General features: G+C 40.5%; 1 protein-coding gene across 1 annotated transcript in view; it reads left to right on the top strand.

Moving 5' to 3' along the window:
* Window positions 1–20,355, top strand: part of JAM2 (junctional adhesion molecule 2) — a 36,982-nt gene extending 16,627 nt beyond the window's left edge. The window contains exons 2-10 of the mRNA XM_054655071.2: window positions 5,401–5,466; window positions 8,206–8,319; window positions 9,803–9,955; window positions 12,954–13,159; window positions 15,311–15,413; window positions 16,844–16,951; window positions 17,920–17,935; window positions 18,656–18,689; window positions 19,627–20,355. Coding sequence (XP_054511046.1) covers window positions 5,401–5,466; window positions 8,206–8,319; window positions 9,803–9,955; window positions 12,954–13,159; window positions 15,311–15,413; window positions 16,844–16,951; window positions 17,920–17,935; window positions 18,656–18,689; window positions 19,627–19,659 — 833 coding nt within the window. The 3' untranslated portion in view covers window positions 19,660–20,355. The remainder of the gene's footprint in view (window positions 1–5,400; window positions 5,467–8,205; window positions 8,320–9,802; window positions 9,956–12,953; window positions 13,160–15,310; window positions 15,414–16,843; window positions 16,952–17,919; window positions 17,936–18,655; window positions 18,690–19,626) is intronic.
* Window positions 20,356–22,432: the final 2,077 nt, after the last annotated feature.

Below are 22,432 nucleotides of genomic sequence, written 5' to 3'. Positions count from 1 at the left end.
TATTCTATTAATCCCTTGATGTAAGGGTAAATATGGAGACTTTTTGCAGTTGCAAGCTCCCAATAAAAAGCATGCAAAGTAATTCTGTAATGACTTCCATAGTGGAAGGTAAATACCATGGTCCTGCCCCAGAAGTCATAAAATGTGTTTTCTTTTTGTGGCTTATTATTCTGTGAATATTTTGATCATGACAGTGAACTGCATGACACCTGTATTAATGAGGAGGAGAGAAATTTCTGGGCCCATGAAACAGAGAATGTAATACAGTGGTGAATTGCATGTACTAGAGCCATCAGAAGAGGCTGTTGAGACAATAATTTATGAATGGTTTTATCCACACACTGGACACCTAGAAAGGCTTCCTTTTGAGGTGTTATCAAGCGTTAGGTGCTGTCAGTCTCAGAATAAAATACTCCTCCCCATCATGAAGGAAGATGTTATTTCAATAGATAAATGTGATTGTTAACTATTGGCATCTAGAATATGGGGGAAGAGGGGGCAAGAAGGGTATTGTTCTAGAAATATGGTTTGGGTAAAAGTCACGTGTTTTTTTTTCCCATAAATCTAAATAGGACCTAATAGTTTAAAAAGAAAATTACTTACTGATTCCAGGCTATTCTAGACCCAGCCTGAACAAAAAATAAGGAGCTGGGCAATGTATGGACTTGCAGGAGAAATGATTGCTTTGGGAGGAGCTGGAGAAATGGTTTCCTGCTCTGGTTTCAACAGGGTGTGAGGGGGCTTATACAGAGGATTTTTAAAATTACTTTCTTTAAAGTTCAGTAGGAAAGTTTTCTTTCTTGGAGGGATGGAAAAATTTCTAAGTGCTATTTGTAGTGCAAATATTTTTTTGCTATTTCAGTATTCTCAGAGTACATAAATGTCATTGCTAGAATTCTTCATGTCTTATTTATTTCATATTATAAACTTCTGATTATAACTTTTGGGGTAACATAAAGTGGATAAAATTGAAACATATTGCAGACAGGATAGCTATACCCAATTTGGATCTTTTGGTCATGTGCACACGTGAAAGTTCACTTTACACTGTGAGGTGAGGCTGTGTTCTTTTAGACACAAGAATTGTTGGACATGCACTTGGAAGGGGATGTGATATAGCAGGAAAGCACCATAGAGAATCCATGTTGGAGCAGGCTCCTGGTAGTAACTGTGACCTATAGAAAGCAGCCCATGCTGGAGTAGGGGAGAGCATGCAGAGGAGGGAGCAGCAGAGAAGAGCACATTCCCACAACTACTGCATTTACTCTGTTTTAAACTGGCAGTAAATTTAATTCTTTTTTCCTAAATTTAGTCTGTTTTGCCTGTGATGGTAACTGCTAACTAAACTCCCTGACTTCCTGTCTTTCTATTGACCCATGAGCTTTTTAATCTTATTTTCTCCCTGGTCATGTTGAGGAGGAGGAGTAAGAGAGCAGCTGTGTGGGTGTCCAGCAGCCACCCAAGGTCAAGCCACCACAATGTACAGTGAATGAACTTCTTGCTACAGTGCCAGGGCCTCAGATACCATTTCTGAGTGTTTCTCCATGGCTCAGAGGCAATGGTTATAGATACCTGTAGAACTGTAATTTGTATTTTTAAAGGATGCTGAAAAAAAATCTAGAAAATTAAAGAGGAAAAAGGCCATAGGAACAGAATGAATGAAGATTCAATTCCCTGTGTTGTGTTGGAGTTAAACTGTAAGGAATGATCTTTAACTGAGAAGAAAGCTGTGATAGGGTACTCTGGTGTATGGGATCAGTGCTGTTTAATGTCTTCATTATTGACATAGACAAAGGGATCGAGTGCACCCTCAGTAGATTTGCTAATGACACCAAGATGAGTGGTGCTGTTGCTGCACTTGAAGGATTTGATTGTCATCCAGAAGGACCTGGATAGCTCCAGAAGTGGCCTGTGGGAATGTCATGAGGTTTAAAAAGACTGAGTTCAAGGTGCTCCACCTGGGTGAGGCCAACCTCTGGTATCAGTCGAGGCTGGGGGATGAACAGAGCAGCCCTGCAAGAAGGACTTGGGGGTGCTGGTGGGTGAGAGGCTGCACTGGGAGCCCAGGAACCCCCTGTGTGCTGGGCTGCCTCTAAAGCCCCATGGGCACCAGGGAAGAGAGGGATTCTGTCCCTCTGCCTGACTCTGGTGAGACCCCACCTGAAGTGCTGCATCCAGCTCTGGGCTCCCAGCATAGAAAGCACATGGACCTGTTGGAGCCAGTCCAGAGGGCCACTAAAATGATCATGGGGATATGGCATGCCTCCTGTGAAAATAGTCTGAGAAAATTTGGGTTGTTCACCCTGTGAAAGAGAAGGCTCTGGGAACACCTCATTGCAGCCTTTCAGCACTTACAGGAGACCTATAAGAAAGATGCAGACAAACTTCTTAGTAGGGCCTGTTGTGGGTTAGGACAAGGGGTACTGGCTTAAACTAAAAGAGGGTTGATTCAGACTAGATGTAAGGAAGAAAGGTTTTACAATGAGAGTGGTGAAACACTGACACACACATCACCCGAAGACAGAGTGGATGCCCCATCCCTGGAAATACTCAGGGTCAGGCTGGACAGGGCTCTGAGCAACCTACTCATGTTGAAGATGTTCCTGGTCATTTGCAGGGAGCTTGAACTAGATGACCTTTAAAGATCCCTTCCAACACAAACCATTCTGAGATTCTATGATGATATCTTAGAAACAAATCTTTGAGCACTGAAAGCCCAAATGGACTCACTCAGGGCATTAGTGAGGCACTAACTTCAACAAAAGTAATCATCTGTTAAAAGAAAGCCATAAGAATCAAGAGATTGTTAATTTGTTTGTGTCTTCAGGTCAAGACTAGATATTCATCTGCTCGGCTGGGGTGTGTGCAACTCTTCCCCCATTAAGCAGGGGAAAGAGAAATTTAAAATTTAGGGATGGACGAAGGGGGTCTTGTGTGCTTAAGAACATCTAATCTTGCTATTTTCCTGGTTTCTGTCAGTCAAAAGAAGATTATTTTTAACCAAGTCAACTTTCTAAACATTGATGGAAACAGGTTCTCAGTTCTTGTCCATACCCACTGTAGCAATTGTTCAGCTGGCTGATGCAGACAGAGGAAATAGACTGCATTAGGAGTGTCTGTGCTGTCTTCAAAACTAGTACTAAACCAAGAGAACTTGAGATGCTTTTGGGGAAAAAAAAAAAAAAAAAAAAGTAGCCCTGTGTAAAGAACTGTGTTCAGTTGTTAAGCACTTGCTAACCTGACGTGGATTAATTCTAATACCTGTGCCCAACTCCTGGTAGCTAGGTGGGGGTTGGTGTAGGTCTAGTGGTTATTTCACTTGTTCTTTCTGGATTATTCAGTGTTCCCAACGCATGAGTGTGAGGAATCAGTTAGATTTTGAGTTCTGTCTCAATATTGTTTGAAATTACCAGAGGTGTGTGGAGAGGGGCTGTGCAAGTGCTACTTGCAGTGTTAGCATTCAGGAACACATAACCATGGAATGATTATATGCAGGTGCTTTTATTTAAGAGCTCTGAGTGTCAGTGCTGCGCAGATCCAAATCTGACTCCAATATGGTTTCAAGCTGAACGTGTTTTGTATTCTATCGTTATATAACTTACATATTAATTATTAAATTTACATTGTTCTATTGTATACAATAATTTCATCCAAGCATGGATTTCTCGTGATCTCCCTCAAACCCTCAAACATAGTTTCTCATGACTCTTCTTATGATTAAATAATTACATCTAATTATTAAGTAATCATCGCATCTAACAATCATATCATTTATCATATATTGATTACAGAGGTGCAGTTTCACATGATTTAGCAAACACAAGGCCTGACATTTCCGAGGGCCTACCCTTGACATTTTCCCAGGGCCTACTAAGCCTAACTTTCTTTCTAGCTCCCCGAATTTTCTATGATTTTAAAATCTTTCACTACCAGCAGGAGGCAGCTAGGAGAAGATGGAAAGCCCTGTCTCCCAGGAGCCTTTGCCTGGCAGCCATCTCATATCTCACATACAATGGGCAGTCAGTAGGAGGCCACCAAGGACACTGACCTCCAGAGAGGTTCTGCAATTAGATGGTGAAAGGACATTGGGCTGCAGTGGAATGTTGGACTGGGCCAATGATCTCCTCTCAGCATTGCAGACCTTGGGAGGAGCCAGAGGGTATAAAAGTAACTGTGCCACAAGCTTCGGAGCTTTTCATCATTTAGCCCTGACTAGCTGGTTCTTTTGCCACTGTTTTTGCCTTCACTGGCCCTTCCTTACCCTCACTCTCTTGCTGTTCCCCTCCCTGGCTGGACACTTGCTGACCACTTTCTGTGTCCAGCCCTACCACTTGGTCTCCCTCATGTGCTCCAGCTGTCCTGCCTACCTGCATTCCTGCCCCATGCCCTACCTGCTTCATCTCCCTGCCTGCCTTGTGCCCACCTGAGCCACCTGCTTCCAGCTCTGCGTCGCTGACCTAGCCTGTCGCCGTGGTCTGCACCATGACCCTGCCCAGGGTTCTGCCCCTCCTGCTCCAGTGCCTGCTCACCTCATGTCTGGCTGCCTGTTTGTGCAGGAGCTGTGCCTTTGCTCCAGGAGCTGCAAAGGCTTCTCCCAACGGGACATGTGCCCACACCTCCTGCCAGCTGGATATCCACAGCCCACTCTGAGGTTCTGCTGCTGACACCCATTTTTTCCTCCCAGTTGCCCCCTCTCTCTTTCTCTGCCCATTCTTCTTCCTTCTTGTTCATTTTCTGTCTTTTCTATTCTTCCTTAATAGGGCAACATCCTTTTCACTACCAATAAATGGTTCTCAGATAGAATACTTGCCTTGTTTCACATAATTCCATCCTCAGCCATCTGTTTTAGAAGAACCCCCTGCAGTTCCCCCAACAATAAGATATCCAAGAGTGTATGGAGATTTTTTCTTTCTTTGAATTAATAAATCTTCATTATCTTCCTTCCCATTTCAAGAAGAATTTGAGATAATTGCCAATTACTGTACTTTTACCCTGTAGAAACTGTAAGTGGTATTCTTCAGAAAATATGCATGCCTTGTAATAAGAATGTTATGGAAAATACACTTATGGATTAATAGATGTCTCCCCAGTTATAAACAGACATTACCATAGCATAAAATGTTTACTGGTTATATAGAACTTCTTACATGTTAATATCATTATGGCATTGTAAAAAAGAATTAATTATATTTTACACATGCCAGAACCTGGAGAAAAAAGATGAACTGTTCAAGGCCAGCCCTGGTCTAGCTCATTGTTTGTACGCTTTCTTGTAGTGAATGTCTAACTTGTACAGTGTGAGGAGGTCTCAAAAATGGCAAAGCACAAGCTGGCAAAGCACAAGCAATATGCTTTGTGTGAAATCACAAATGTTTATTGCTGAATTGTCTTTTTTTGCAGATCCTGATGTGTCTGGAATCTCCATTGAAACAGATAACAAAAATGTAAAAGCAGAGGAGTTTAAAGGTACAGTATGTATACAGCCCAGCAATGTTGTGATAATTTTTAATATATACACAATATATGCAAACTGTGTATACAGAAGCTGTGCAGCTACTGAGGTTTTCTTCCTCTTTCCTGAGGGGTCTTGTGCCTACTCTCTCCACTGATTCTGTGTTATCTTGGTCTTGTCCCCATTTTCTCTTACTCAAGGTGGGGTTGACCTAGGTGCTTGCCAGAGATCCTCTCCAACCTCACCTGTTCTGTGGTTCTATGACTTGTTTGTCAGTCCTGTAACTTCTGCCTGCTTTCCTTCCATACAGTATTATGGGAGCTGATGGAAAGGAGAAATATTAAATATCTTTATAAATAACAAGACAGAAAAGTGAAGGACTAGAAAGAACAGATATAAGTTAGTTAATTATAAGTAACAATAATGTAATGGCTATTTTTACTTGTCAGTAGCTGTAATGGCTATTTACAGAGTTATATATGTATATATATATATATATATATGTGTGTCATATATAAAACAGCAAATTACATCCAAAAATGTGGTGGAGAACTTACAGAGGCAAAGAGGAAAACCTCTTTGCTGGGTAGATGAGAAAGTAGTGTAGTGTGAGGTTTGTGGGTTATGGGGGTTTGTTTTTTGTATTTGGTTGGAGTGGAGAGAGGTGGGAATTTGGGATCAAAAAAACTGTTCTCTGAGCTTTAAACCTTATTTAGCATTTTGAGGTAATAATCAAATATTTTAGAGGTCTCTAAAACTGTCATCTGGACTTCTGTTAAGTATTCTTCTCTTGACAGAATGCATTTAGAGCTCAAGGCAGCCAAAACCAGAGAGAAATGCTTCAGCTAATATTACAGCTTGATTAGGTTCTGTCTTTTTATATGGTATATGGCCTGCATTTTTTCTTTTGTTATTTGTACATTGAATGGAATCAGTTTAGCACAGCCCAGATGCCAAGCCAAGTTCTCCATGTGTAGCAGCACTAAGAGATGGCAGGGCCAACAGACAGCTATTCCACTGAGTGCAGCTGGTCTGAAATGCATTTTCCTTTTCTCCTCTAACTCCTCTGACTGTAGAGGAGGATGGTCAGGCACTGGGACAGGCTCCCCAGGGGAGTGGTCATGGTACCAAGCTCAAGGAGCATCTAGGTGACACTCCTAGTCATGGTTTTGTTTTAGGTATTTCTGCAAGGAGCAGGGGCTTGGGCTTACTCATTCTTGGCATTCCTTCCAACTTGAGATATTCTATAATTCTATCACCAATGATAGCCTCCAGACCAGATGTAAATCCAAATTAAATATTGTGCAGATCTCTCCAAGATTCCAGAGGGCTTTTGCAGGCCTAGCAGTACCAGTGCTGATGCACAGTATCCTGTGGACCTACTTTAATGCAAGTCTGGAAAATACCTCTCACTGACTCCATTATTATGGGAAAAAAAGTGGCAGAGGGGAGCTATAACTAGGGACAATTTTATTATCTCTCTGTTCTGTGCACACTCCCTTTCTTCCATGCATTCCTTTTCTCTGAATAAGATTAGTGGGTGGGCATCAGTGCTAGGGTTTTTTTCTGAAACAAAAACATGTGGGATGCAAGAAAGGGGCAGCTCATTTGAGACAGAGGTGACTTGTTCAGCTGAGAACACTTCAGCTGAGCTGTCTCTGTGTCAGCTAAGAGAGACCAGCTCATTTGACAAGCCAGCTGACACTAGGCCAGTAGCAAAAGCAAGCTGAGCTTGAATGATGGTTTTTCTTTGTTAGAAGGATACAAAAAACAAAGTGGGAAGGAAACTAGCAAATCTTAAGATTCAGGAAGCCTCCACCCATACACTCAACCTGAAGTCAGGAACCTCAGACTTCCTGAGTGCACAGTATGTTTTTTCAAAACAGCCAGTGCACGTGTAACATGTTTCTGGCAAGGAACACCCTCCTGCCTCAATTTTTCTTTCAAGTCTGGATATTTTTTTCCCCTGTGAGGTATCACCAAGGCTACCAGTCTGGGTTTTTCTTTTCAGAGCAGACCTAGGAAATCAGATTCTGAAGGGCAAGGAAGTAGATCTGTCTGTAGCTCCTAATTACCTTCCAGCCTCATTTGTTTAGACTGGAAAGGAGCATGATGGTTGATTATGTTTGAGCAGTGTGTGTTGGCATTATGAAAGCTAGACAGGCCTTGTCAAAACTATAAAGGCTTTTGCTCTGGATATTGTGGCCTGTATTGGAAAATTAGCTTACAGGTAGCAAGGTCTATATTGCATTTGTTTCTTTAACCATCTTACTGCAATATTTTTCATCTCCATTAAATTATACATTTAAACCGAAAAGCTATTGATACTGAATTCAGAATGGTAACTCAAAAAATATGTTTACAACAAAGCCAGAGTCCCCCTTTTTAGGGATGATCTGCACAGAATTGTTTAAACTAAAATGAGGGTAGTAATAAAAAATGTAATTGATAAAGTAGATATTCCCATGTTAGATGGGGAAAGTAATAAACCCTATCCAGCATGGGAATCCCCAGCATCTGAAGTTTGACCCAAAAGTCACTGAAGTATAAGAAAATTACTGGTTTCTTTTTCCCCACTGTGTTTGTGTAAATCTGGAGAAGCATCACTTTGAGAAGTAGATCTGGCCATTGCTGACTGTACAAGTTCTTTTGAAGGATGAACATGAATTTTATGGAGCCTGAATGTATATCAACACAATACTAAAATCTCTAATTTTCCCTTTTGTCTTTATTTTTTTTTTTCTTCTCTATAGAGGCTATTCTTAGTTGCAAACACAAATTTTCGAAAGGGATGAGTTTAAGAATAGAGTGGAAGAAAATCCAATCTCAAGGAGTCTCATTTGTCTACTACGATAGTGAATTTACAGGTACAGTACTGCAAAGGGATGGTTTAACATGTCATTCTCTAGCATAGCTATTGACTCTTTCTTGGGGAACAACACCAAGAATAAGACTGAACAAGAAGGCTCTTAACTGTTCATATAGAAGAGCTGTTGTTTTGAGAAAGAGAATCCTTCTCTGGGGAAAAAAAAAGGCATTTCTTTCTAAAATCATCAATTATTAGTTACCTTTTAATTAAGTTAAATAGATTAAAATTAAAGACTAAAAAAAAATGGTACTACAGATTTCTTGTGATTTTTCAACAATGAAATTACATGCGGATGTAAATTCCCCTAACTACTGCAGGCTCTGCACTCCTATCCTAAAAAGAGGTTTCTGAAGCCTCCTGTAAAGCAGGAGGCTTAGATATGAATAATTCAGCATTTTTATATACATAAAATATAAACTCAGCTGTATATTATAAATTATTTGTATTCTTTTCAGAAGAAGAATTTCTCTTTGTATGTTTTGAAAAGGACTTACTTAAGCTTTGTGTGTTGGAGAGCATATGGGTCTCTGTTACATTGAACACAATAAATGAAGGTTGAGAAGTAAAATAGAAGTACAGAGATTTTGTTAGTTAGTAGAGCTTGCAGATGTGTTGATCTTGATGAACTTGGGTTTTTTTCTGCATATATTTAATTTAGAGAAACACTGGAACTCATGCTTCTGTGTGTGCATGTAACTTTCATAATAAGCTGCACAATTACAAAAACTTCTTTATTGTTAAAAGTCTGATGGCAGTATTTTTGCTAAATCCATCAAGTTTTTCTTGCCAAGTTAAAATGTCAAATACTCTGCTGTGGTCTCACTCACAACTTTTTCTTTAAGGTAATTAAGTTCGTGATTGCCATGTCTCTAGTGGAAAGGGATGTCTTTCAGTCACCTCACTACTGCCATACATATTTTCTTGAAACACCTGCAGAAAAATGCATTCCATATTTGAAGTGGATAATGTATGGCAGATGGAGGTTTTTTGAATTGAGGGTGGGTTTTTTGACTAAATGGAAGGTTCATATTGTTTTCAGAAGGGGATTACATATTGCTCTTTGCTGATAGGTAACTAACACTGAACAAATGAGCAATAGTTTCATGTACAATATGACGTAAAATATCAATAAATTGTACATGATTATAAGCCAATGAGCCATAGATATTTGCTTCAGACTGAAAGAGGGGAAATTTAGGTTAGATATGCAGAGGAAATATACAAAGGAAGTTCTTCCCTGTGAGGATGGTGAGGCCCTGGCACAGGCTTGCCAGAGAAGCTGTGGCTGCCCCATCCCTGGAAATGTTCCAGACCAGGTTGGACGGAGCTCGGAACAACCTGTTCTAGTGGAAGGTGCCGCTGCCCATGGCAGTGGGGATGGAACGAGATGGTCTTCAAGGTCCCTTCCAATCCAAACCACTCTGTGATTCTATGATTCTAAAAGCAAAGAGCAGAAACCTCTCTGTCTGTTCTCCCTGAAGGTGATCTTCGAGGCCGAGCAGAGATGCTGAATACAGGAATCCGAATTAGGAACGTGACTAGAAGGGATTCTGGGACTTACCGCTGTGAAATCAGTGCCGAGAGTGAAGAGGGGCAACGCCTGGGAGAGGCTACTATTACTCTCACAGTATTGGGTACAAACTTTACTACTTAGGCTTTTTAATGAAACTGGATGATGGGGTGTTGGGATGTTGAAGGTAGGGTTGCCCACTCAGTGTGTGGCTGCTGGGTTTTTGGGTCTTCTTCGGGCTGGGTTTATAAACACACTTGAACATTCTACAACATCACAAAACAGCTTGGCAAAAGTCACACTTGCATTAGAAAGGGACATAACTACGGTTTTATTAAATCAAAGTGAGTTTCAGTTCTCAAAACTGAAGCCGCTCAGTGACTGAGAATCTGGCTAAGATGATTATGGTGTTTGGCACTGGAAAGTCAGCATCTGTCAACACTTATCAAATATTCATAAGCAGAAGTTCGTTCCAAGATGCTACAGTCTCGTCCTGGTTTTGGAAGGAGAGAGTTTTTGTGCAATGCCAGCCTGAGAGCTGGCAATGAGTGGACTTTATTTACAGGAGAGATGGTGGTGCCTACTGGGGAGCACTTGTTCTTTGTGGGTCTTTGTTTTCTTTCCCAGTTAAGGAATTTATGGAAAAGTGAATACTGAGCACATTGTTCTCACCTTGGGTTTGGTATTTGTTGCACTGGATGAGTGGTAGAGGCCAGTAGTTTTCCTTTTTTACCTATACAGGGACAAAAGAGAATACTTGCTTTTGTAGATTCTATATTTTTCCTATTAAAACTAATAATAATTGATCATTCAAAATTATGCATAAAGTTTTTAAGTTCTTCATAAAAGATGATAAATGCATGAACTTCTGATTAGCATCAACAATGAGGTAACCCCAATTTCTTCTACTTTCTCAACAGCTTTCCTGTTTTAAATGTGGCTTCTTAATTTAAAGTTGAAGTCTTCAAGGTCAAAGGAGAAAGAGTGGGGGGAGATATGTGTTGCTTACAAACCTTTTTGAAAGTTAATGCGAATTAGTATTTCATTTGGTTTTCTTTATTTCTGCTTTTTATCTTAAAATCAACCAAGAAAAAACAATCAATACTAGTTAAGGTATCAGTTGTTCTTTTAATGTTCCACGGGTGCCTCTTCACCATTACTTTTCTTCTATATAATGTTAAGTACCAAAAAATAAAAAATTAAGTTTCTTTTCTGTTCACGTATTAAAAATCAAAAAAGAGATGTTCATCTTCATGGGTGAAGGAACAAACAGTTCTCCTGCATCTGTGTGGGTGAATGTTCATTTTTAATTTAAACTAGCATGTAGTAACCAATTGGTTTTGGTCCTCAGACTGGGGTTTATAAAGTGCCTGTGATGACTGCCAGTGTCTCGGTGAATCTTTCTGACATTCACCTCTCAAAAATTTATTCCTTTTAATACAAAAACTCTTTTTTCCTCTTCTTCACTTCTGTTTTTAAATACTAGGGTAGGGAAGGGGCCAATTGCTGAACTACAGATTCCAAGTTATCCCATCTCTGTCTGTGAACAAGGGGTTGCATACAAGAAACAAAGTGAAACAAACTCTCTGGGGTTGGATGAAAGTGAACAGATTGGAGAGAGGATGACACAGCATATGGTGGGGGGAGGCTGGCAGTAACCACCTCTTTCATTTTTAGCAACTCATAAATTTTACTGTGCTCTCAGTAGCAGGGTTGTGCCTTCCAGCCCTTCTCCTACACTTCATTTCATTGATGTAGTAGTTATCAAGTGCTCAGCTCCTCACAATGACTGTCAGCCTGCTCTCATGTTCTCATGATCCCATTAGTAAAGTTCTTAGAAATGCCCCTGCCCAAATCAAGGTGCAAACGAGACCAAATGCCAGTGACAATAGTATGGAGTTTATTTAATAGTAAATATATGAGAGAAGGAGAGAGAGAGAAATAAGAAATAGGTGGGAGGGACAGAGAGTAACAGGGACAGAATAAGGAAAATACCATCACTCCATGGATCCCAATGATGTTTCACTGATCCTCTCCAGCTGGTCTTCTTGGTGGTGAAGAAGAATCTGATTGGTTAATATATACTCAGGCTAGGTAGGAAAACCCAGACACCTCCCTTGGGAGGCAGGGGGAGTTTGCCACTGTCGCTTACAACAGACTCTGGGTTTGCTGCATCACGTGCAGTCCTGAGGTGCAAGGCTTCAGCAATGACGCTGGGGAGCACTTTAGGGAGCCTTTGATGGATTAAGGCACCCCCTCAGCTGCCTCTCTCACGTGAATGTCCCGTGGATGTGGCCTTCCCAAGGCTGGGGATTCCATAGCCAATTTGTGTAAGGGAGGATGGGTTCCCTGCCCCTGAGCAGAGGTTACAACACACCAAAACTTCCTCCCCCACCTCGGCTGGGGGGAAAATCTGTGCAAACCTGCTCCCAGCAAATGGGTCAGTGGGCTACTGTGACAGCTATAGCTGGTCTATGGCTGCACAGATAATTAGGCCATAGCAGATACCAACTCAACCAGCCTAGCTTGTTAGAGAATAAGGAGTAAATAAGGCCCCAGGTTTTAAGTTGATAGGCTGAATTCAAGTTCAAACAAGGGTACCCCAGCCAATCCCTTTGAACCAGGAATGCACCCATATCATTGGCCAGTGAGCTGGGCAGAGTTAAGACCTTTGACCAATAATATCTGTAAGAAGAGGAAATTCAAAGCCCTCACAAAGAGGGCACACATCAATAAACTCTGGCTGTTGCTGTATGAACCTCGCTGTGTTCCAAATGTCACATTCCTGTCTCCACCATCAGTGACAGCCTCCCTCACCCAAAGCAAGCCTGAGATGATTCTTAGCACAGCTGCTGGGTATGGCTCACATTCTTTTCCTTGTTTACTTGCTTGTTTCAGGTGATTGAAGAATGAGTTTTCACTTTATTTAATCTCAGCACTTTGACTTTCAGTCCAAAGTCCCAGTCAGGTATCTTCAGGGAGGCTTCTTTGGTTGTAGCTTCTTTATACATTGTTATAATGGGCAAAACTTTATATCAATGTTTGAGGCATGAACTATTTCAGACTCTGACAGATGTGGACAGTATAAGTACATGTGTAACAAGTTCAATTTCACTGTCCAGTTGCTCCGACTACTCCAGTGTGTGAGGTACCCAGCTCCGCAATGACAGGAACGGTCGTGCAGATGAGTTGTAAGGAAACTGAGGGCTCCCCTCCATCTGAGTACCAGTGGTACAAGAATGGTGTTGCCTTGCTGGAGAAGACAGCAACAGGCAGTGCTAGAGCAGCAAACATAACTTACACCATGAATAAAAAGTCTGGCACTCTGGTAAGTGTAATAACCAACTCTGTCATAGACAGCTATCAAGGAGACCAAATTTACTGTTCAGTAAAATTATGCACAGGGGTCTAAATCCAAAAATTCACAAGGTCTTTGTTGGAGGTCAATGTCATGCTGAAATGTGCTGAGAGATGTAGAAGGAGGTTCTGCCTCAAACCAGTGACAAGCCATAGACATTGAATGATACACACAAAGTGGGTGAGGTGCAAGGCTGCAGTAGTGATAACTGAGAATCTAGAAATGCATGACAAATTTTACCTTGTCAGCTGGTAAACTAGTGCCAGGTGAGAATGAGGTTTTGGTATGGTAATAGATATATTTGACAGAACCTTAAAATTTGGAACAGTAGCTTCATACACTTCAAGGGGAGTGCAGCACTCAGGGCAGTACAGAATCTCTGCAATCCAGTGCCATTTACAAGTTCCCATCCAGGACCTGTGAAGTCACAGGGAATGAGTTGGGACATTTTAGTTGTAGTTTATTTTGTGGGTTGTGGTGTGGGGTTTTATTTTCCTTCAGAGCTGGCTGTCTCTGTCATTCTTCCCCCATTAGCTGATCCTTCAAAAGAACTTGATGCTACTTAGGGAGCTGAGATTTTTCAGAAGTAAAGAGTTGCTCTAGGAACACTACTCTTGGGCAAAATCAAACATGAAAACTGAAGTATGACTAAGCATTCAGATGTTCTGAATGCTCATCATGGAAATTAGGTGGACTACTAAAACTTACTAATCACTTCTGAAAATATCAAAGTATGGCATATATTAAAAAGAAACAGTTAAAAAGTCTAACAATTAAAACACTAGAAATACTGGAATTGACATGAGGTCAGTTTCTATCCATCTCTTTGTTACAGATCAAGTGAGAGCTTTAGAAAAGCCCTGCCTTAGGCTTAGATTTTTTGCAGCAGCTCTACTTAGGTGACCTGCACCTAAATTGCTCTGGCTCACAAGTTCTCAAGAGTGGACAGTTACGTCTATTATAAAATGAGTTACTTATTGAATTGGCAGAAAGTAACAGACAAGAGTTCTTAAACAGTTATTTATTACACAGTGTAAAATAAAAGAACTACTAGTAGATTACAAAAAACAGTGCATGACATTAAGGTACCTATATTACAGCTAGCAAGGAAATAGTGTAGGTTAGGAGTCAGTGTAACTTACCACGGAATTACTGATAGCCTACACAGAGTCCTTACACTCAGCCCCCAGGAGAGAAACCACAAAGTGGGGTCCTGACTTTGGGGGGAGACCCCACACATTTCCAGGGAATGTGCAAAAGATTTCAGCTTTGTGAAAATATGGTGTAGCTTTTATAATTTGTAAAGTGAAGTGTATGTCAGTCAGAAATTCCAGCTTGTCTTTCCATATCTGCTTCCACAGCAAGATGTTCACTGTCAGCTGAAAGCATCAATCCCATGGCGATGAAATAATTCACTACAAGATAAACTGTCCTGAGTGAGTTACTTCACCAAGGCTCCTGTGAGGCTCATGTGAGAGCAAGATGCTCTGAGTTATTGCACCAACTAACAAGTAACAGATAAGCTCTTCTGTAGGAGGGGGAGATGTCCTCCTGCTACACTCTCATTTTCATTTCATTTTTACAGTAGTAGTATTTGATAAATAGTATCATTTAGTATTTCTCTGTTGGAAGAAGACAAAGTGCATTTTTGGAGGGTTGAAAACCACCCAAACTCTTTACTTGTGAAAATTTTCAGTTAACGATGCATCATAAGCAGTATGTGTCAAGTTTTTTGAAGGATCAGTTAATGGGGTTGTTGTTTTGATAAAATGAAGAAACTGTTTGATTTCAGCTATTCTGAAATTAGATCATATCTGAAAACATGGATATTATTGGAAATTTCTGGTCCACTAAAAATTAATTTCCTTGTAGATACACTCCACTGAGTTAAATGTCCATCTAAAGGAACCTCTTAGGCAACAAGCAGAAGTTGAAGGACCAGGGAATGTGACTAGGGAGCTGTTAAGAGGTTGAAATGGACCAGAATTTCTTACTTGCCTTCAGGGTTTTTTGGGTTTCATTTGTTTAAAACAAACAAATCTACATTGACATGTCAAAATTTCTATCCTACAGGATTTTTTTCCCCTGTTCTGATAATGGTTTTGTACTCTTTCTTAACAGCTGTTTAATACAGTTACAAAGAATGACACTGGAGAGTATTTCTGTGAAGCCTCCAATGGGATTGGATTATCTCAAAAATGCTCAGTGAAGCGAATGCAAGTTGGTATGTGTTAAAGAAAATAATGGTGGAAGAAAGTCTTGCAGTAGGATTTATGTAATTGCATGGTATAACTAAGAATCTAAGACCAGATTGAATTAAATATTTTTATTTGATTGTGGCATTTGGGGGGAGGAGAAATAATAGGTTCCTCATCACAGTAATTAGCTTTTAGATTGCTAAACACTGAATTCACAGAAAAGCATCAGCCATATGAGAACTTTAATATTTCCAAATGCTTTTGTGGAAGGCTTACAGAAGAGTGTTCCAGTCTACTGGGGTGTTTTCTTCACATAAAGCCTCCCTTTTGGGATTCATTCATGGGAAATCTTAATGTAACAGTTTGTAATAACCCAAAATGTGTGAGGGGGTTTTTCTGCAAAATACACAACTGATTCTTGCAGATATCATACCAAAAAATGGTAGCAAATTCTAGTAACTACTGCAGGGAAGATCCTGTCCAAGTGTTCTGTAAAGCAGCACATGGAACTGCAAAGTTCCATATGGTGCTTTCATGGAACTTACCTGAAAATCACTGTGTCATGGGTTTTAATGCATTCTTGGTGGATTATGAGCAAATGTTCCTCAAGCTACTGAGATAGAATCACTTTGTGAAAATATGCACTAAGTCCTAAATTGCTGTCAGCCTAAATTGTACAAAAATTTGGTAGGTTGTGGGGTAAAAATCTCAACCATATATTAAAAAATGCTTAAAGTTGGGATCCAAATAATTGGAAACATAACAAATACCTATGAAAATGTTTCTGCTTCTTGATAATTTTGGTTTTCCTAAAATGAATGATAGTCTGAAGCTCTTAGTGAGTGTATCAGGATATGGGTGTGGTCTTTGTCATGGTTGAAGTCAAGCCTTCAAAATGAAAATGGCCAGATGTTTCAGTAGCCTGGTGTAGAGTTTAACTTCAGGCAACTCAGCTTTATTGTGTTGTATTTTTAAAGCGTTGCTATTTAAAAATTTTAAAATCACTGCGTTTAAAAAAACCCACTTGAAGAGTTCTTTAGAAGTGGAACTCAATTGCCATCAGCTGTTTCAGTTGTATTAAGCAAATTAACTATGAAAAAACTTGCTTAACATTTACAAAAATGTCGAGATGTTTTTCCTCAGAGACATATGACTTGGGTAATACTTATCTGGGGTAGATATGATAAGGAATATGTATCCCTTGGCCCTTCTTATTCTTTTCTTACTTTTGACCCAAACTAAGCAGCTGATATGTACCAAGCACTTCTCTTGAAGTGGCTGTGGCACATTAGTGCTTTTTTACTGCTTAAATACATCTAACTGTTACTAATTAACTTATGCATCTTGGGCCAAAGCCCACCTATAGATACAAAAATGCCTGTGGTAATTAGGGAAAAATCCAGCCAGTGGAAATTTTTACAATTTAGAACATAGGACTTCTGCTTTATAATTACAGATGACCTTAATGTAAGCGGTATCATTGTGGCTGTAGTAATTGTGGCTCTGGTGATGGTACTGTGTGGCCTTGGAGTATTCTATGCCCAAAAAAAGGGCTACTTTGCAAGTAAGTAGAATAAAATCACTGCTTCCTTGAGTCAAAAAATGTCTTTGTTTAGCAGTGTTTCCATGACACTCTCTCTTGCCTAGAGAAGCTGTGGGTGCCCCATCCCTAGAAGTGTTCAAGGACAGGTTGGAGGGAGTCCTGAGGAACCAGATCTAGTGGAAGGTGTCCCTGCTTATGGCAGGGAGTTGGAACCAGATGATCTTTAAGGTCCCTTCCTACCTAAACCGTTCCATGATTTTATGATTCTGATGATGCCCTCCCTTCCATGAAGGGTCTAACTCCATGGTACTAAAGCTGGAGAGCATTAAAACAGCAATATTTTTTGCAGACATTTTTATTCTGCCAACATCAGCTGCAAAAGGTACTTTGCAAATGACATGGAGATGTTTGTGCAGTTGCTTAAGGCTACCAAACAACAACCTAGGGAAAGCAACGAGCCTGACTCTGGTTCTTGGAACCTCTCCATCCTAGTTTTGATAAGGAGTGTCTAAGAAAGGCAAAAGAAAATTAAACCTGCTTTAGTCAACAGTGCCTGACCAACTAAGTTCTGATGAAAGGGAAACTAAATTAACTGTCTTCTTCCTCTGGGTCATGGAAAAAGTTTGCTTTTAGGGATTGCTGCATAAAGCTTGACATCCAGCAACCCTCTCTGTAGCCTTTACATTGGTACCTATAGGCTTGAGCACAGCAACAATAGATGCTAAACATTGGGATCTGAAAAGGTCAGCTGCCTGAAATTACCAGAGGCTACAGAGCTGCTCGTTAGAGTTCACTTGGAGCTTCATTTACCCTTGAAACCTAATCTTTCATCTGCCTAAACTCACTACACCAAAAAGAGACATTTGGTTCAGAAACTCCTTCTAGAAACTGAAGAGCTGAATATTATAGGAATAACTATTTCAAAGAACTTTAAAACAGCTTAGAAAACTGTTCTTGTGCTAATTCTTTTTTTTTCCTTTCTTTTTCAGAGGAAAGTTCTTCCCAGTAAGTATGCAAGCAGTACATAAATCACTGCAAACCTCATTTACATGATTTTTACAGCCTTTCTAATGTGATTTTTGTGCAATAGCTTTCTTGACACTGCGATATACCTGATCCTACACACTAGCTGGTTTCCTTAATAGAAACCAGTGTGCTGGTCAGAAAGTGAATCATTACATTACTGTGGTAAATACACAGAGATATGTCTTTTTACATAGTTGCAGCTTACACTTCTAACTCAGCTATTCATGTGTCTCCTCTTCAAACTAGACAAAAGACAATCAGAACCAAATTGAACTGCTTTCATATCCATATCTTCAAGTTATTTCAGGAAGTGTATTGTAAAAATATAACTGGTAGAAACTTTCTGACAGTACCTGGTCTGTTCCTTTGATACAGATTTATTTCACTCAAATTTCTTAGTAGCAAGTCAGAATTCCCCAAGCTATTTTAGTTCTGGCCATGAGGTAGGCAAAAAATGTAACTGGAAGACTTGGAAAGACAAGCTAGAGAAGCTGTTTGGCCGTGGTTTATGAGATGACTGATATCTAAAACCATTCAATGGATTTGTTATTGTAAGTTTTTTCTAAGAGTAGGGGAAAAATTCCTGAGGATTGCTGGAAATCTGGAAAAATGCATTCATTTATAAGGCTCCCAAAGGGGTAAACCCAACACCAGAAAAGTCACTTTTTAACCTGTATTCCTTTCCTGCTTTGTTAACAGAAAGAAGACAAACTATCAATCTACAAGTGAAAAGGCAAGTCTTTTGTGTTCACTAGTATGTTTTAAAAGCTTTAGATATCTTCAAAATTCCTTAGATCTGTAATGTCTTTCCACATGTACACAAACTCCTCACTCCTGCTGTGCCCGTACCTGGCAACACTTTATCTGCATTTACAGCTTCCTATTGCACGGTCTTACGTGCAACGCAGGCTGCAGCTCTTTGCTCCATACTTTGCATCTTCTTGTACATATTGAATAACTAACTGAGACACAGTCCAAGACAGAAGTAAGAGAAAGACTGGGCCCTAACTCTTCTAAGAATAATGTGGGTCAAAAGACTTGACTAAATATGGAAGCTGAATTTACTACTTCCACCTCCCCTTCCTTGAGTCAGCTCAAAGGGCTTTAACTACATCTACATCGTTCCAGCTTTTCAGATTGGTGCAAAAGGAATAGAGTTCTAAGTAAAATTTCAACTAGGAGTGACTTAATATCACTATCTAGAGTTTAAGAACAAGAGGAGTTAAAGTAGCATGAGTAATACTGATGTAACCTTAAAAGATCCCTGAACACCACCCATTTTCTTAATCAAAACAGAACATACTAAATTGCATAAGCTTAATTCTTGACCTAGTATGTATATAAGAAATTTCCTTAAACCAACTGTTTGCTCTGAGTGAAAAAGATAAAGCTCTGAAGAGCTATGGTATCTGTTTATCATTGTTATTGCACTTAAAAATCAGATGCTCTGAACAGAGCTGTTTGATACCTGTGTTTATGAATAGGTTGCTACTTCTGTGTGGAGTGCATTTTGTAGACCTCCCATCTCAGAAAAGAATATTTACTAACAGTACATCAGACACATTTCTTGTCAAGCTCAGTGCCTTAGTTTCTTCTGAAATGTACACTAATATTAACCTGGTTAAAATCTTTGAACTATTATTTATTGTAACCTTGTTTGCTTCATTTAGGATTTCAAGCATACCAAGTCCTTTGTTATTTAGAAGATTTCAGCCTCTGTGAGGGACATCAAATTACTACTTGTTATACAAAAGTATCAATGTCCTGGTTTCAGCTGGGATCATTTTCTTCATAGTAGCTGTGTTTTGGATTTAATATGAGAATAAAGTTGATAACACACTGATGTTTTAGTTGCTGCTGAGTAGTGCTTACTCCAAGTCAAGGAGTCCTCAGATTCCCATGGTCTTCCAGTGAGGAGGTGCAAAAGAAGCAGGGACAGGGCACAGCTGGGACAGCTGATCTGAGTTGTCCAAAGGGATATGCACAGAATCCCAGAATCATCAACTAAGCTGAGTTGGAAGGGACCCATCAGGATCATGAAGTCCAGCTCCTGGCCCTGCACAGGACACCCCAAGAATCACAACCATGTGCCTGTCACATTGTCCAAACACTTCTGGAACTCAAACAGGCTTGGTGCTTGGTGACTGCTTCCACGCCAGAACATCACTCCCAGTATTTAAACTGGGGAAGCTGGCCAGGAGGAGCCAACTGCTGCTGGGGGACAGGCTGGTCATCAGTCATTGGGTGGTGCGAAACTGTTGTGCATCACTTGCCTTTCTTGGGCTTTATTCCTCTCTCTCCTTTTCACTACAATTCCTATTATTGTTGTTTTTATTATGATTAGTATTAGTAGTATCTTATTTTACTTTGTTTCAATTATTAAACTGTTGTTTTCTCAACTCATCAGTTTTACTTTTTTTTCCCCAGTTCTCCCACTGGGCTGGACTGGGGACAGTGAGCAAGCAGCCACATGGGGCTGAGCTGCTGGCCGTTTTTAGGCACCCAATGTGGGACTCAAAAGGTTGAGATAAAACCAGATCTGACTAGAGCATGTTAAAACAAGTTTGTTATAAGCCTTCATTGTATAGGTTCAATAGTTGCTGGTCATCATATTGATTCATTTGCTCTAGGCCTGGGCTAAGGTTATCACTGTGTTGTTCTATGTTATACTGGCTTGTGAAACGATAGAATGGCTGGTCATGAGCCTGTCTGGTCCTTTGGGAGCCATCTGCTGGAAACTATCCACAGTTACATCTACTGCCTTTTACCCTCAGAGAGCCAACCCATGGGAAAAACACCTTCCTTCCCCTCCAGGATGATTACAATAGCATTTGAGAATTTTAAAGACTCTGCATATCCTGTGACTACCCTTGGAACCAACCTGGTCGTTTTGGTAACAATCAGTGTGTTGTTGCATATGGTTCAGGCCTTCTTTAGGGTTAGGAAATGATCTGTGGCAACCAAAACCCCACTGACATGTACTGCATCTACACAAACTTCAGTAACAGGCCAACAAGAGACAACCACTCAATCCTTACTCCTGAGTGAGCTGCAAGATATCCATAAATATTTCAGCTGTTGTCCTGATGAGCATACTACCACCTAGCTGTTCCAATGCTGGGATAATGGGACTAACAGGTTGGAATTAGAGGGAGGGAATCACTTTCTAAGAAAGCAAGCATTGACAAGGTGATTGCAGGAGAGACACAAGTCCCCAGCCTCTGGAAGCGACTCCTGTCAAGCCTGAAGGAAAGGTATCCTTACAAGAATGATATTACATGTCACCATGCAAGTGGAAAGATATCCAATACTTGAGGGAATTAGCCATGCTAGAGATTTATTTTGACCTGGACAATACAAGGTTCCCCACAGATCCAGACCAAGTCCTTTGTGGTGGAAGTTTGTAGAGAGTACCAAGAGTATACACCAAACCAATAGCAATGTTAATCTGAAAAGACATCACACCACCATCTGTGGATACGGTGGCTTGCCATCTCTGGGAATATGAAGACGACCTCTCTTCCTCTCTCAACTGTGAAGAAACTATCAGATAAACTGTGCCAGGAGATTCAGCAGTTCAAAGACGTTACGTTCTGTTCCTCACCTCTACAGACCCATGCTAATGACAGTAAGCATTGGCCCAAGAGGGAGGATGTGGAAGGTTCACACCATGGGATACCCTGTGGGCTTAGCTGAGAGACCACAGAGGAGGCATGAAGAATTGGGATGGGAGACCTACCATGACCCTAGAGACATGAATTGTAAGGAAAACAATCCCAGATAGGGGTTCTTCCAGGAAAGCTGCTACTCCCATCTCCAGTGGATGGTTTCCCAGGCAGAGTGGAAGGGCCAAATTTACTCCTGATCCTATGGGACGAAATTCTAATCCATTTCTTCAAAAGGTAAGCTTAGATGTGGGTTTTTTGAAAATGTATATTCCTAACTAGTCTGATTGTAAGCCCTCTTTATCAAGTGATTCAGAAGAATGATTTTACATGGGCACCCAAGCAACACCTTTTCAACAGAATAAACTAGAAATACTTGGAAAACTCACAGATGCTTGGGCCAAGGAACATGGCATTTAGTGGGTATATTGTATCATGAACCAGCTGAGAAAACCACATGATCCAATGGACTGTTAGACTACACTGAAAGCAATGGCCAGGGGCAACCTTCAAACATTGGGATGCACATTGGCAAAGGCCACCTGGTGAGTCAGCACTAGATCTGCCAAATGGGCTGGCCCTCCCCAGTCAAAACTTTTAATGTAGAAGAGAATAAAGTTCCTGTAGTTCACGTGAAAACTGTGCTGCAGAAGACAGTCTGGGTTATCCCTGCCTTGGGCAAAGGCAAACTCATCTGTGGGATTGTTTTTGCTCAAGGACTTGGGCATACTTGTTAAGATGGAAGGATGGGCAAGTCTGGGTTGTGCATTGATTTCATTGAATAGCCCGTGCATTGTCTGATGTTAATTGC

Source organism: Agelaius phoeniceus, chromosome 2, assembly GCF_051311805.1.
Source record: "Agelaius phoeniceus isolate bAgePho1 chromosome 2, bAgePho1.hap1, whole genome shotgun sequence".
Taxonomy (NCBI): domain Eukaryota; kingdom Metazoa; phylum Chordata; class Aves; order Passeriformes; family Icteridae; genus Agelaius; species Agelaius phoeniceus.
The sequence above is the reverse complement of the archived record's forward strand: the minus strand, read 5'-3'. Positions and strand labels throughout refer to the sequence as shown.